Source organism: Numida meleagris, chromosome 1 (assembly GCF_002078875.1).
Source record: "Numida meleagris isolate 19003 breed g44 Domestic line chromosome 1, NumMel1.0, whole genome shotgun sequence".
Classification (NCBI taxonomy): Eukaryota; Metazoa; Chordata; class Aves; order Galliformes; family Numididae; genus Numida; species Numida meleagris.
The window spans coordinates 7,752,634-7,765,880 of record NC_034409.1 but is presented as its reverse complement, the minus strand read 5'-3'; the positions used below and the strand labels follow the sequence as shown (position 1 = coordinate 7,765,880).

Sequence of the window (13,247 nt, the reverse complement as noted above, 5' to 3'; positions counted from 1 at the left end):
TTGTGTATGGGTCACAGAATTATCACAGTTATCACTCAAAAGCTTGATTTTTCTCTTTTTAAGGTCATTGGCAGAATATTTTGACCATAGAGAGAGTAAAATCATATCCTAAGTGAATACATCATTGCTCTGCTCTCCCTGTGATCTGAGCACTGAACTGTGATTAACAATAAAGAGAGCAAGTCTAGCTGTAGGCATTTCCATGCCCTAAGAAGGCATCAAGTACAAGATTCCTCCTTGTCATGTCTCTCCTTTTTCTCTTTCATCTCTCTTTTTTCCCCTTTTTTGACTTAATTTGCTTGGAAGAGAATCTTTTGTGCCTTAAGGAGGGACGATTTTGTGGTTAAGGCATAAGGAGATTCAGGTTCAATTTCTAGGCCTTCCACGTAATAACTACACTTGGAAGGTCACTTAGAAAAGTGCCTTGCAGAACTGCAATGCTAATAACTAAAATGGACCACAAGCCATTCTCTGTTGCTGAGACAAACCAGTACAAAATGACCAAGCATCTGTGGACACAACCAAACTGTTTACTGAGAAAAGTTTCTGGTCATTGGTTGCCCAGGTATTGCTTAGCAGAACAGTAGTTGATCTGAGTCTCATCCATGCCAGGGATATGTTAACTGGTATGGTATGACCTTGTTCATTTTTTAATACAGACACAGCCCTTCTCTCCCACCTGCTTAAACAGGCATTTCCTGTGTTTCAAACAACTTGCACAGCAAAAAACCAGAGGTGAAACCACAAAGGATTTCTTCCATGCTCCCATTGCTCTCAACAGGTGAGCAGTCCACTAAAGGAAGGCGGGCAGGTGGACATTAGCAAAAGACCTTGGATATGAAGGCTGAGTGAAGGCCGAGTGCTGGGCTCAGGAAAAGGAGAGCCAGCAAGGAGAAAGCACAGTGGCAGTGCCATAGCTGCAGGAATTTTAAGTAGGATGTAATCAACAAAAAGAGAAAAACTTACTAAAGGAAGGCTGGAAGCAGCTGGAGATGCAGTGAATGAGAACACATGAGACTCTGAGTCCAGAATAGAGAGATCTTGCAAATGCGTAGTCTGTAATCAGTTACAGAGCAAATGGAATAAGGTACTCTATGAGAGAACAAGACAAATGTATCTCTTATTACCCATACTACCCAGTATTCCCTTAATGCTGTTCTTGAATATTTTATTGATAAAAGCTTTGTAGCAACTCACTTCTCCTTTTGCCTTTTCTAATTACTTTCATCTCTTCTTTAGAAATCCAGTGGAAAGTCTTACTGGCTCGCTCTTCACTGACTTGTGGGACAACACTCCAACTTTGGTAATGGATCAGAAGGACTGAAGAGCACTTTTGCTCCCACCAATGTTTCTTAGAGCTGCTAAAACAGGACCAATGAAGATGTTCACCAGACTCCAAGTCCTTGCGCTAGCTTTGTTTTCCAAAGGAGTTTTCCTTTCCCTAAGTGACCACAGCTTTGTAAGGAAGGAAATTAAGATAGAAGGAGACCTGGTCTTAGGTGGCTTATTCCCAATCAATGAAAAAGGCACTGGGATAGAAGAATGTGGGAGAATCAATGAGGATCGAGGCATCCAGCGCTTGGAGGCCATGTTGTTTGCCATCGACGAAATCAATAGAGACAACTACTTGCTGCCAGGAATTAAACTTGGAGTTCACATCTTGGACACGTGTTCCAGGGATACATATGCCTTAGAACAGTCTTTGGAGTTTGTCAGGGCATCTTTGACTAAAGTAGATGAAACAGAATATATGTGCCCAGATGGCTCATATGCCATTCAAGAGAATTTACCATTACTCATTGCAGGAGTTATAGGTGGTTCCTACAGCAGCGTCTCCATACAGGTAAGTCACTGCAACTCCATCGGGTGAGAATCATTTGTCTGCAATACCTCTGAAGCAAATTCTGCTCACATGAGATGGACAAAAATCAAGATTTAGATCAATCAATTTATCCTAGGGGTCTGTATAGTTTATAATCTTTTACTGAATTTGTATTAGTTTGATTCATTCTTTAAAACACTTGCTTCAGTTCTAATCTCTGCCAGCTGCTCACTTCCTCTAGTCATGGTGTATCCTGAGGGCAGCTGAAGTTTCCAAAAGCCTTAGTATTAATTTTGAACTTTGGATTTCATGAGATTTTTATAAACCTGTGTTCAGATCTCTGCTTTCACATCAATAATAAATTATGCCACCTATATTTCTGAATATATACATGCTCATCATGCCAAGTTTATGTGCTATTTGTCATGTAAATGATAGAGATGTAAAAAAAAAGAAGAAATTCTTGTCTTACTTCCAGGCTGAAATAAAGTGAAAATGACATATTGCCAGAAACTAGAATTACACCTGACCCAAAGGATTACAAGAATTTAGCATCTAATTAAGCACGCTGCAGCCAGTAAAAATTATTCTGCTGACTTCAATGAACAAATTCCCAAATATCGCTTACAGACAGCAGAGTTTCTGAATGGATTCCAAATTTACTCTTTGCTTTTGTTTTCATATATTGTTCATATTAAGATAGATTTTAACAGGAAATGTTGCCTGACAGAATGCAGTGCAAGCACATCAGAAGTCCAGCACAGAAGACAGATGTCCTCAGTACCTCTTGCTCCTTTCTTCTGGCACATTGCATCTTCAGCTTTTGGTTTTACAATATTCATTTCAAATAGGATCTCAGTAGGGTGTTGGAGGGTATTTAATGTCTTGGATTGGTGTAAGGTTGCAGGTGGGATAAATGATCCACATATCCTTCAAACTATGTTTCTCTTTCATGTTTGCCCTCAGACTCCAGAAACTAACCACAATGGATGTTGATTCCTTTTACTCCCATTCTTCCAGTTTTTTAGAAACTCATTATAAAGCTTATACTCCATGGCATTTTGCTCCATTGAATAAACACAAAGGACACATATGGCCCCTTTTATTCTGCGTCTCTGCTCACCAGCCCAGGAATTCCTATGGCAATGAAGCCATGGATATTCTAAAGTTCCCCACCCCTGCCAGTGTGTGTTAGTCACAATCAAAAACATCCTCTAGTTTAACAAAAGATTTCAAATCAATGTACAACTATTTTGGGTTATATTAAATAAGCCAGACCACATCACTCATAACCATCTTGAGTAATGGCTTAAGCTAAAATTCACGTAGGTAAGCCCTGCAGCTAGTTTTGGTGAATGCTACCTATAGGTTTCAAAAGGCACCAAACCTTCTGGCTGATGGGCACAACTGAAGTAGACTACTGGGCTACTATGAGCAGTGTGATTTCACAGTCTGTATACAAGACCTAATTACTGTGTCAAAGAAGAAAAAATGTTCTGTGCTACAGACCACCTCAGCCGTGACTGAAAGCTCACGGATTTACCTCTTTCATAAGCAGGACAATGTTTCTTTCAGTGTTCATTTCAGTTAGAATTACATTAAGTAATTGGCTGCTTCTGTTTTCAAGGCATTAATTCCCATCAGCCTGGGAGTATGTCCTGTTTCCATAGGATATGCATAACTACAGAAGGAGCATTTCAACAAATATCACCTTTTTTCCCTTTTTGTGATCCAGTGTATGGCTTGTCTGTGTATCCACAGACAACAGGGAGTAAGTAGGAAGATGGTTACCCACACCACAGGAGAATAATTTTGGCAGAGAAAACGTTCAGCCACTTCTCAGTAGGAGTGGTTTGTCCCACTGTGGATCAGTTTGGGTGGAAGGAAAGTATGTCAGCAGTTACATGCATATGATCACTTCAAGTACAAAGAGCCACAGCTGGAAAAGAGATATCTGAAGAAGAGGAATGATAGTTACAAAATCTTGAGTAACTTGAGTTCATCATTATTCATTGTCTCTAACAATCAGACAAGGGTACATCAAATGAAACAGCAAATTGCAGGCTGTTGTGGATGGTAAAAACTAAACCAATATAAGAAGTGACTAGGAAAAATGAGGAAATTCTGTACAGATATCATCCTTGGCTTATAAATTCCCAGGAATGCAAGTATCTCAAGGCTGGTAAAATATTCTGAGGAAGAAACATTATAAGCTTGCACAATCGCACTGGTATAGAGGTGGCAGTGGCTTCACTGTACCTTTCATCTGACTCTATTTCTCAGTCCACCCCGAATTCAACAGTGTCAAAAGGACATAACATAGACTAAAAGGCATATCCGTAGAAGTATTTACCATTAAGGGAATGGAAGAGACATTTTCTTCCCTCCCAGAAGCCCTGAGGCAGTCACACCACACTCCTAAAATGTCCTGGGGCTTCTTATACAACATCTGTCAGTCTGTCTCTTTGAAGCCAGTCCCTGGTGCTCACTGACATAAGATTAAATCCATATCTGAAGCGGCAGATTGGATGCGATACACATTGAATATATTACATATATATATACCAACGTCTCATATTCCAAAAGCTTGGGTTTGGAGCAGCTGTCACATGTAAATCAGAAGTCCTGATAAGAGACTTATTCAGTACATATGAAAAATGGCAATGCATATCTGTATATCACCCAATTTTTGAAACTTATTAAGAAGGATGAAACAACAGAAATATCTAACAGTAACATCTATGCTATGCATAGCTTTGCATAGTTGCCAATAGTTATTCAAACATAAGAACTTCCTTGCACATCTTTTCAGAAAAAATAAATAGGTTCACAAATCACTCAGTGTGCCACAGTTTCCAGCTAGAAAAGAACTACTCAGTAGATTACTTCCCCTTGACATATATTAGGTTGGCTTCTCTCCAGTCCATCTCTTCTAGCTTTCCTCTAGAAATCAAGCTATCTAGAAAAGATTTAATAATGGTGCTCATCTTGTTAAGATAGCCAGTGATGACTTCTGTTTCAAAAAAAAAAAAAAAAAAAAATCCCTATCAAAAAGAGCAGGCCTTGCAGACTCAAGCCTGAAGACATAAGAACTTCAGAGCACTAAAAACAAACCTGTTGGTGGCATGCCAGAAGACTATCACATTTTCTGACTGTCACCTCTACACCATAGCTCCAGCAGCAGCTGCCATCACTCCCCTACCAAACGTGAGAACCCTCCATCCAGAAGGTGCAGCATGAGGCTGAGCACCCCCTGCTCCCATGCTTCCAAACTGTCCTCAGGGTGCTGAGTGCTTTCCTCTGTAGCCCTCTCAAGTATTTCTCATTTGCTCAAGAGCTGTAAGCATCATGAAGTCCACAGCACATCTTCTCAGCCTGAAAATAAACCATGCTGAGCTCTTCAGATAAGAAATAATTTCAGTTATTTTTCTTTGTTTTTTTTCCTCCCGTGAATTTGTCATTGTGTTTCAAAACTTTCCCTTCACCTCCTTTCACCTTCCCTCGCCAGGTTTCTGTCTGGACAGCTGTCTGCAAAATCATTTCATGATGCTCCTGCTGTCAGATTTCTGCTTCTTTCATTATCCTTTCACTAAGGAAAAAAGAATTTATTGGTAAATCAGCAACGAACACCTTCCCCACTGAGTTGGTGTGCGCAATAGGCACTTTTTGCAGAGAGAAAAACAAGAGAAAGCAGAATGCTTAATTATTTTCTGGTCAGACTAGGCTATTATCGTTAATGACGATCTGCATAATTAGTTTTTAGATGATGTGTTTAAATTAGCAGTGGGCCCAATCTGCACAGCATTTGATCCCTAAAAACCCAAGCCAGGCTTCTCAGTCAGTGAAAAGACTCACGTAAAAAAGCTTTTTTCACAATAAAAATTTCTGAGCTGAGCTGATTCTGGGATCAGAAGGTAAATTCTCTAAAGTTCAGAGAACGTAATTTTATCTTCATAGTTTTTTTAATCAAGTCAGATTATCCACCGTCTCCTGGTTGACAACAGAAATTTCAGACCTATTTTCCTTAGAGTTGTTCAATGACATTGTAAAAAGGATGAGAAAAAAGCATTGTTCATTTGCATAGGGGAGCACCTGCACAGATAATCCATATGCCATATTTAAAATACTCAGGTCAGCTCTGTAAGGAATATGCACATGTAAGCAGGAATATGACTATTCAAGTGCTGGATTTGGCCACACGTAATATTCTCTGTTTCTGCAACCTGGACTCGTCTTCTGAAAGTGAAGATCAGGCTGCATTCCCTATAGTCAGCTCTCTTTAAATGCTTAAGACATTCCTTTAGGTAGGCTGGGCCTTTTATTTCTGTATCCACTCCATTCAGATTTATGTGTGGGGCCTCAGCCCTGTGCAAAGTTTCCTTTATGCTGGTGACACTCTACATCTCCAAATCACAGTCATGAAGGTTATTTCCAATTTAAAGATTCATCAAGAAAAAATGTCAAGATTTCAGACCACTGCCCAGCTCTCTTCCTGTGAATTCTTGCTGTGTCTCAAGTAAACTAGCAACAACCACAAGAGAAAATTTAAAGTTAAATTACTGTTATCACAACAGCTAAAGTCTCTTTCCGAAGTAAGTGAGCATCTGGTGGGAAATTCAGAGTGTGTGCTCATTTACTGGCTATCTTTCCCTGGCAATCATTTCTCTTCAGCCACACTGTTCTCCCAGGGCCTCTTGGAGCATGAAACAAACACCTCCATTCTCTTCCTTCAGGAATAAACCATCTTCCAACCAGAGAACCCAGAGAACAGCACGTGATTTCCACAACATGGAAAATAGTGCAAAAATCCTCTTAGAAAGACTACATGCTAAAAAATCTTATAAGGAGTCCTGTCTCCCTGCACATGGACTCAATAGGGATATGGGCAGGACATGTGCTAGAGGCTGCTGGAGTCATCAAGGACTACACTGCACGTATGCCATTTGTGCTGTGTAGAACAGCTTTGCATTGAACTGTGCAACAGCCTGAGGTGATTTCGTGCTTGTAAGACTAAATCCTTACTAAAAGATCTATTCTGTGAGATGGGCCACCTGCCACTAATATTTAAGTCATATATGCGCCTTCTGACTTTTTGGTGTCTTCTTCAAACTTCTTTCCTCTTTTATCTTGGTTCTTTCTCTCCCTACTCTACCCCCTAAACAGATTCTTGTTGCTTGTTCCTCTCTGTGTTTCTGTTCCACATTCAGAAAATGAGCATCCACTAGGCTGAGATTTTCAAAGTGCCTTCACAACACCGGACGTGTGTTCCCTAAAGATTCCAAATAAACATAGGTACCTTCCTCTCCTTGGCTTCCTAGAAAATCACAAACTAATTCATTCCTCTGCAGTCTTGGCTGGTAAGCTGGTTGGTTTTTCATTTGTTTTTGTTTTTTTCCCTTCCATGAGAGCATTTTCTCTTATTGTAAATGGACATGTATATGTAAACCTTGAGCTTCTAGATGAGAAAGAAGGAGCCCTACAATGTTCCATGTGAGGAAGGATGTAACTACAGGAGAAACTGAATAGGAATGTGTTAAGGACATCTTGACATCACCAACTCTCATTCTGCCCCTTCTAAGTAGGACTTATGCAACAGCTGATGAATTTCAAATAGCCATATTTACTTTTAATTCCAGGATCTCATTCATGCTTTTTGAACCACCAGCTATAGTGGCTTTTGAACCATCAGGCTTTTCTCAAAGCCAGTCATCAGCTGTAAACGTGACTTGAGTCGCCCATAGTCTGGTTTACAAAGTCTCTGAGTAGTATCATACCCAGCTTGCACTGATCAAGGTCTTCTGCAAGAGTCTCTTCTCAGAATGCCAGCTTAGTGCTGAGCTTACGTCATTTCAACAGCTAATGCTTCACAGAGGCAGAGTGCATATGTGACAGCTCATTGTACAGAAGGAACAGCAACAGTTTCCAAGCAATTCTTTGTTCAGAGAACATCATTTCTCTGCATGTCCTTCTTGCTTTATTTTTGATTACACAGGACAAGCATATAGAAAGATATTCCTGGGTTGTCCATAGATGTCCTACACATTATTCTGTGAGTGTTCCCAGTATCTAGTGTACTTCTCATAGATGCAATTATTTCACTGTTCAAACACTGCTTCTCTAGATGTCACAGCTATTGAGTCCGCTGCAAATATTTAGTTATGTTTCTCTGTCTCTCTTGCCAAAATATTCTGGAGAACAGCAAGGCAGTTCTCCACTGAAAACAGTTTTCCCATCTCCTGTTAACTGAAAAAAAAAATCACATTTCATGTTTGTTTTTTTCCTGTGTTATCTCTTTTTTGGAAGGAATTTTGTTAGGAAACAACAAAAACTAACACAAGAAAACAGATCTCTTATTATCAAAAAGAGAGGAATGTGATGAAAACCACTGCTTCAGCCATGTAATGTATCAGATTGCACACAAATACAAGCTGGGATGGTACTCCTAAGTAAGTTGATGACTTCTGGCTCAGTTTCTGGCTATTGACCCTTAATGATTAAAAGGACAGGGATGCCAGAACTACTGAGGAATCTAAATTAGCATTTTCTGCTGTAGGTTGTGACATGACCCCCATGTAAACGCTGTATTTCATGTGTCTATTATACTATTCCAGACCACTGTAACATCCACAATTTTAAATGGAGAATATAGAGAGAATGTTCTGGACTGATAGCGGCATTTCAAGTCCAATATCAGTAAAGTACTTAAGCTCTTAATTTGCTATTGAAAATACATCAGAGCCTGAATTTACAAATTTTCTTAGGTCTGAGTTGAGTACATATGTTTGCATCACTGAAATCTCCCCATCCCAAATACTTCCAGATCATTTAAGTGATAAATGCCCAAACTGAGCTGCTGGTTCAGGAGTCACCGGGGTGAGTTCTTGGGCTGCTATGATAAAGCAGATCACCATCTTGTCTATCCTCTATCTATTTCTGAAAGATTGGAAAGACTGTGTATCAAGTTGCAGCTCCTGCATTTTTTAGCATCTGGCATCCCCTCCCCTCAGTGTCATAGACTGTTACAGCATGATGGCCCATGGTTATCACGAGAAAGAAACTGGACTATTAAAGATTTTAGTGAGGTTTAGAAAGTATTGATGTGGATGGGTCAAACTATTCCCAAGCGAGAGACATGACTTTGAGCCTACTGAAACTCAAGAGGATAGTAAAAGTTATGGTAGAGCTCATGAACTTTAGCCTTTCATTGCAGCAGATCAAGTATGGTGAGAAATGGAGAAACACAAAGGTAAATCAGGTCATCCAAGAGGATATAAAGTAGGGACATTGTTTAGTGATGGAACTCAGTAGGTCAGGTTGATGATTGGACTTGATAATCTTGACGTTTGTTTCCAATCTAGATGATTCTATGAGTCTGTCTCTTCAGTATAATTCAGTTATTGCCAACAATGCAGTCTGTCAATGAGGCTTACAACATACTTGGCTGTATCGAAAGAAACATAGCCAGTAGGTAGATGGAAATTTTCATTTCCTTTGGTTCATATTAGTTGACATCTGGAATGCTATGTCCAGCACTGGGTCTCCCAGGAAGAGAAAGATTTAATTTTTATAGGATGATCTGGGAATGGAGAGTTTGGAGCACATACCCTACAGAAAAACATTGAAGGAACTAAGTGTGTTTAACATGTAAAAGAGAAATTTTATAGGGAACCTAATAACAGCTTGTCTGTAAGAGTTGGTTCTCAAGAAAACAAAGCCAGTATCTTTACAAGAGAATGGAAGAAAATGATTATAAATGGAAAGAAGGGAATTTCAAATAAATATAAAATTTTCAATCCAGGGCTAGGAATGTGGGTAGAGTATACAGGCTGGTGCAGGCAGTTGATTAGCCACAATTTATCTTTTGCATCAGGTTTATGTCCACCACTTATCCCACAGCTATACTCCAGCCCATTCAGAACCAAGGTTTCTCTCCTTCCTCTCTAAAACTACACTTTCTGCTCTCATCTTGGCAAAATATTTTTGGAAAAAAAAATAAAAAGTCAAGTAAAAATATATATATATTTGAATTGGAGCAAATGTTTTAGCTGAAATCTGACATGCAAATGTCCAAATAATAGTTTAAAAAATAAGAAATAGAAATCCTGTAGATTACCATCATTTAGAAATTATATGCAACGTACGCTAGCAGGAGTGCACATTTCTCCAAAGCAAGAGATCAGCTAATGGGTAATAGCAGTGATCTAGCCATTAGGAAATGCTTTGCTAATCCTTTGGGACATGGTTTTGCTGTGGGAATCTGGACAAACAAGTTATCCTCAGGAATGGAAAGACTTTTCTGGGGAGACAAAAACCAGCAACTGAATATCTGCTGTCTGCCTCTTGTGACAGTCTGCCACTTAGTGAGATGGAGATTCCTTCAGTTTCTCAGTAGAGTCCATCCACCTTTACCTCACTCCCATTCTGCTCAGCAGCCTAATTTGCGGTCTGCTCAAAGCAACAACAGCAGTACTTGTCTGTCTCAAAGGAGCTCTGTGAAATTAGATTTATTAAACCTTGTTAAGTACCATGAGATTCTCCCATGGAAAACATTTCAGAAGTGCAGAGCACTGTGATCTAACAAGTGGCCTCGTCTGTCCAACCAGTGTGTGATACATGCTTGTGAAGAAATATTTTCTGTTCTGGCACTTAGGAGATTTTTCTTTTCCCAAAGTGTTTCCTGTGCTCCCCAACCATATACATATAAAAACAGTTCAGGAAGAAGGGAAATTTTAACAAAAAAAATGAAATAAACCCAATCACCAGGGGAAAAAAATCCTACATGGAATAGACAAAATGTTTGATGGGATTTATTAAATCTCCTTCAACAAATGAAAAGACAGACCAGGGTTTCTTATACACACAGGTCTTACCTACCTGATCCTGTCTATCATCAGGACTAGAGAATGGCCAGAAATACACTCGGAAGCCAAATTTGTGTGATTGAGAGCTGTACCTAATTCACTGTTTCTTGCATGTGGTGATCAAGAAGCCATTTTCAGTGTTATAAACTATATTGTCCATTTCCCACAAGTATTTGTATCGTCCCTGATGTACAGGATCACAGAATGGAGTAATAGCAATGCAGAGATGATTGTTTCATCTCTTGTTGATCACATCCTTGCTGGGCGGAGCTGGGTCCATAGCTGTCTGCTCCTATCAAGAGATGTGGCACACACAGGACTTTCTGCCCTGCTCCTGTTGGGCAGTTCATGACAGTGGAGTGAGCAACCGGGTTTTCACAGGCAGTGGACACTTCAGCACAGGACAGTCTCCATGCTAATAAATCCAGCAGCATGATGGCAGATAAAGGTTTCCTATCACTCTGCAAGCTGACTATACTGGCATGCTTTGTTCACAGCAAACTGTGCGAAGCAGTTGCTTTAGGATTGCAACAACAGAGCATCCAGCCTTATTTTGAAAGGTGCAAAACCCATCAGTTTCAACAAAAACAAAAAAGCAGGATACCACTGCTATTTAAGAGCCAGCATATGGATTTCAGGCTCTAATTGCATGCCCTATGTCTTGATTAAATTGCTGTCTGGAGCTTTGCCAAAGCAGATTATTTCGCTTAGCAAAAGTTATATCTACACTGCAGTTATGAGCTGTAGTGCACATCCCAAGGCAGCCTCAGGTGGTGCAACCTTAGTACCATAGTACATATAACCCAAGTTCATATTACACTGCCCTGTACTACACTGAAACACTGTAGAACACAACGCAGCCTTAGAGTATCGGCTCCCTTCTGAATCTGTTGCCTGTGCCTTGATCTTACTGCTCATTTGGTCAAAAACTGATTTTCAGAATCAGATGTTCAGATCAGCACAGAAATGGTTCAAAAAAATGGGGTCATTATGGAACTAGCCTGAAACCAGAGCTCTTTTGAAAAATTAGTCCTTAAAATCAAAACATCAGAATATGGCAACTTCAAAATTTCCAGAGGAATTTCTTGATCTGAATTGGTAACAGATACAGCTTCTTTGAGCTCCATCATCAGTCACAGCTCATGGGGATCACTGGGTCACTGTCTTCTATGAATAATCATACTTTCTTTTATTTTTATTTTTGGTTTGTTTGTTTGTTTGTTTTCCATGAAAAATCTACCATCTGGGCATCACTGAAGAGCTTTACAGCAAAGGGCATTGCATTCGGAAAGTTTTCCTGTCCCTGTAACACAGGAAGCAGAATTGCAAGAAAAGTGACCTCTAGGGCACAAGATTGACTGCTTAGAAATGAGGCAGTAGTTCTGTTTCCCTGTGTATAAATAACTTTGATGCTTAAACTAATAAAAATGGATAAATAAATAAATAAAGTTCTATATTTGTTAGGAATATATTTCTGTGACGGCTTGACTACACACTGAATAACACTGCTTTGTGTAGAAAATTGGCCAATTTGAGGGGAAAAATGCAGAACAATATATATATGTATATGTTTGTATTATGATTTAGTTAAAATAATTCCTGCTAGAATAAACGAAGACAAGAATAGCAATGCCAGACCACACAGTTCTGCAATAAATGCTCTGGAATAGCTGCACAGAGGACATTCTTATCTCCAAATCAAAGTGCTCTTTTTGAGTAAGGCATTTGAACATCTGAATATATGGGCACATAATCAAAAGTTACGAGTCACAGAGGCTAAATAATACTCAGACCATCCATTGCACACTGGTGACAAAACAAGCCTCTCAGCCCTCCCCATTGCTTTAAATCTGTTTGTTTAAACAGCCACAATGAAAACTAAATCCCTTCGTTCCAGTATAAGGTAGTTAATTGCATGTTACCATCCAGCAAGGTTGTTAAGAATGTGTCAGATGTTACCTGAAGAACAATAACTTGTTCAGCCACAGCATTTCCCACATGTGCCCTTAGGCAACACCACAGGGCATTATCCCATGCTTCCCTTGAGAATAAATCATCCAAGCAGTATAGACAAAGCTTTATTGCGGTTTAAGCTAAAGAAAACCTCTCCCAGATATCTATTTTACTATGGCATAGATCAGCTCCCCAGGTATAGACACCTACAGACCTGAGCCTGCTTGCTGCTGCTCCAGGAGGGGTAAGGACAAGGTCTCCCTAGGTCCCATGTTTCAGACAGCTCAGGGGGTTGTGAAAGTCACTGTGCACATATGGTTAGGCAGTAGATTCTGATATGGAAAACACCGGTTTGCAGTGGGAGTCTGAGCTACTGACTGCTGCAGTGTTTGCTTAAAATAAAAGATAATCCATAAAATCTCAACAAGAGCCTGCATGCCATACTTGTAAAAATCCGCAGAGGAGGTGACCCACTGTTACTAGAAAAATGCTGCCCATGCAGTCCATCTTTCATGGGACCAAACAGATGAAAGTTAGAAGGCATCAAATGCAGACTATACAGTGGGTGTGGTAGGACAGGACAGACAAGACTGGCAATGTGCTCCACAGCC

At 39.8% G+C, this 13,247-nt stretch overlaps 1 protein-coding gene across 2 annotated transcripts in view; it reads left to right on the top strand.

Moving 5' to 3' along the window:
• The window catches only part of GRM3 (glutamate metabotropic receptor 3), a 112,304-nt gene that overhangs the window by 62,576 nt on the left and 36,481 nt on the right, over positions 1–13,247 (top strand). For both annotated transcript variants that reach the window (XM_021384756.1, XM_021384755.1), the window contains one exon: positions 1,240–1,843. In XM_021384756.1, coding sequence (XP_021240431.1) covers positions 1,346–1,843 — 498 coding nt within the window. In that variant the 5' untranslated portion in view covers positions 1,240–1,345. The remainder of the gene's footprint in view (positions 1–1,239; positions 1,844–13,247) is intronic.